The sequence below is a fragment of the Cebus imitator genome, unplaced genomic scaffold (assembly GCF_001604975.1).
Source record: "Cebus imitator isolate Cc_AM_T3 unplaced genomic scaffold, Cebus_imitator-1.0 Scaffold58, whole genome shotgun sequence".
In the NCBI taxonomy this organism is placed as follows: Eukaryota; Metazoa; Chordata; class Mammalia; order Primates; family Cebidae; genus Cebus; species Cebus imitator.
The window spans coordinates 556,936-558,880 of record NW_016107373.1 but is presented as its reverse complement, the minus strand read 5'-3'; the positions used below and the strand labels follow the sequence as shown (position 1 = coordinate 558,880).

Here is a 1,945-nt window from a genome sequence, read left to right as displayed (position 1 = left end):
AACCCAGGAGGCGGAGGCTGCGGTGAGCCGAGATCGCGCCATTGCACTCCAGCCTGGGTAACAAGAGCGAAACTCCGTCCCAAAAAAAAAAAAAAGAAAGAAAGAAAATGGGCAAAACAGGACCATCTTGGCAGGATTGTTAGAACTGTGGAAGTAACTCATGAGCAGCCTTCATAAACTCTAAGCCCACGGCCACAAGGATGACCAGGAGGATCTCCCCTTTCTAAGGGAGGGTGGACATGGAGGCTTCAAACTTCCCACAAGACGGGCCAAAGAAGCTGCCCCGACAGTCCTGCACTCAGCTGCCCTCTGCTCCCTGCGAGGGCCTGGCTCACCCTTCTCCACAGTGCCCCTCCACTTTCGGGCCCAGTCAGCCAACTGCTGGGCGTAGGCCTTCTCGATGCGGGCACGCTCCTGGAAGCAGCTGACCAGATCCCCGCACAGCCGGTGCCCGTCCTCCACCCGCTGCACCGTGCGCCTGTAGTTGCCAGCCTGGGCATGCAGGAGAAGGGTGCTATCACCAGGGAGAAACCCCATCTTGGGCCGGGGATGTCGGTGGGGTTCCTCCCCTAGACAAGTAGCTGAGCCCAGCTGCTCACCTCCCAGAAACTGCCCCCTAAGGCCTCCCCTCCAGCGTCCTCTTCTGGAGCCATGGTGTCCCCGCAGCACGGAATGGTGGCAGATTTTGGGCTGTGGGGGGCAGAGGGGTAAGTGGGAAAGCTAGACATGTGCTTTTGGGGATAGGAAAAGACCCTCTCTATCCCTGGGCCTCGTCCCACCGCCATCCCCACCACCAAGAAGCCTTCAGAGCTAGGACTTAGCAGGCAGAGCGCTGAAGTCCCCAAGAAGAACCAGGATGGGTGAGGATGGAGCCTCAAAGCTCTTCCTCTCACGGCTCTGCCCTTCCCCCCTGAACCCCCACATACCTGGGGCCTAGAGATCACTTCAGGGACCCGGGTGTCCAACTCTCAAAGCTGCCACTGTGACTCTGCCTTGAAGGAGAGCAGAGCGGGGGTGAGGGTGGGGGCCTAGAGCGTCCAGGGCGGTGCCCGGCACCCCCAATATAGCAACTGCTGTCAGAAGTGCCAGATTCCAGAGAGGAGAATGCCAAGCGGGTCACACAATCCAGCTGAGGATTAAATGGCAGGCGGGGGTGGGCGGTGGGCAGAGGGCCCCACTCCCCCAACTGCTGATGAGAGAAGAGGACTCCTGCCCCCACCAGGGGCTCTGTTGCCTTCCCTTGAGTGACAAGATGACCCTTTTACCCAAGAGGCCAAGTCAGAGGGTAACTGGCCACATCCCAGTAGCTCCTTGTGCTGAAGAGGGCACGAAGGGAGCCAAGAGGCCTGGGTTCTGTCTTGGCCAGGAAGCCTGAACAAGCACATGTAACTGTCCCCTCCTAAGGAGGCCCCAGCTCCAAGATGGAAACTCCTCCATGTGCTCTGCTGCTATGCCAGGGCCAGTGTGAAACTCAAACCAAGCAACACACCAGAAATACGAGGGGCACTGCAGTCACAGGAAGATACTCATCTCACTCCACACATCCACTGAGGGCCCGCAGGGCTCTGTGAGGGACACACAACCTGGGCCTGCCCTCCAAAGGCCTGGCATCCGGGGTATCATGGGGAAGTGAGAAGCAATGGCCAGCTATAAGAACGTTCCCAGCTGGGCACAGTGGCTTACAACTGTAATCCCAACACTTGGGGAGGCCAAGGCAGGCAGATCACAAGCTCAAGAGATCGAGACCATCCTGGCTAACATGGTGAAACCCCGTCTCTACTAAAAATACAAAAATTAGCTGGGCACAGTGGTACGTCCCTGTAGTCCCAGCTACTTGGGAGGCTGAGGCAGGAAATCCCTTGAACCCAGGAAGCGGAGGCTGCAATGAGCAGAGATCGCACCACTGCACTCCAGCCTGGGCGACAGAACAAGACTCAGTCTCAAA

The 1,945-nt window shown here is 58.1% G+C and overlaps 1 protein-coding gene across 1 annotated transcript in view; it reads right to left on the bottom strand.

Moving 5' to 3' along the window:
- PACSIN3 (protein kinase C and casein kinase substrate in neurons 3) overlaps window positions 1-1,945 on the bottom strand; it is a 10,056-nt gene that overhangs the window by 5,342 nt on the left and 2,769 nt on the right. Inside the window, exons 2-4 of the mRNA XM_017529162.2 lie at window positions 927-992; window positions 600-690; window positions 336-492 (exon numbers count right to left, since the gene is read on the bottom strand). Coding sequence (XP_017384651.1) covers window positions 336-492; window positions 600-653 — 211 coding nt within the window. The 5' untranslated portion in view covers window positions 654-690; window positions 927-992. The remainder of the gene's footprint in view (window positions 1-335; window positions 493-599; window positions 691-926; window positions 993-1,945) is intronic.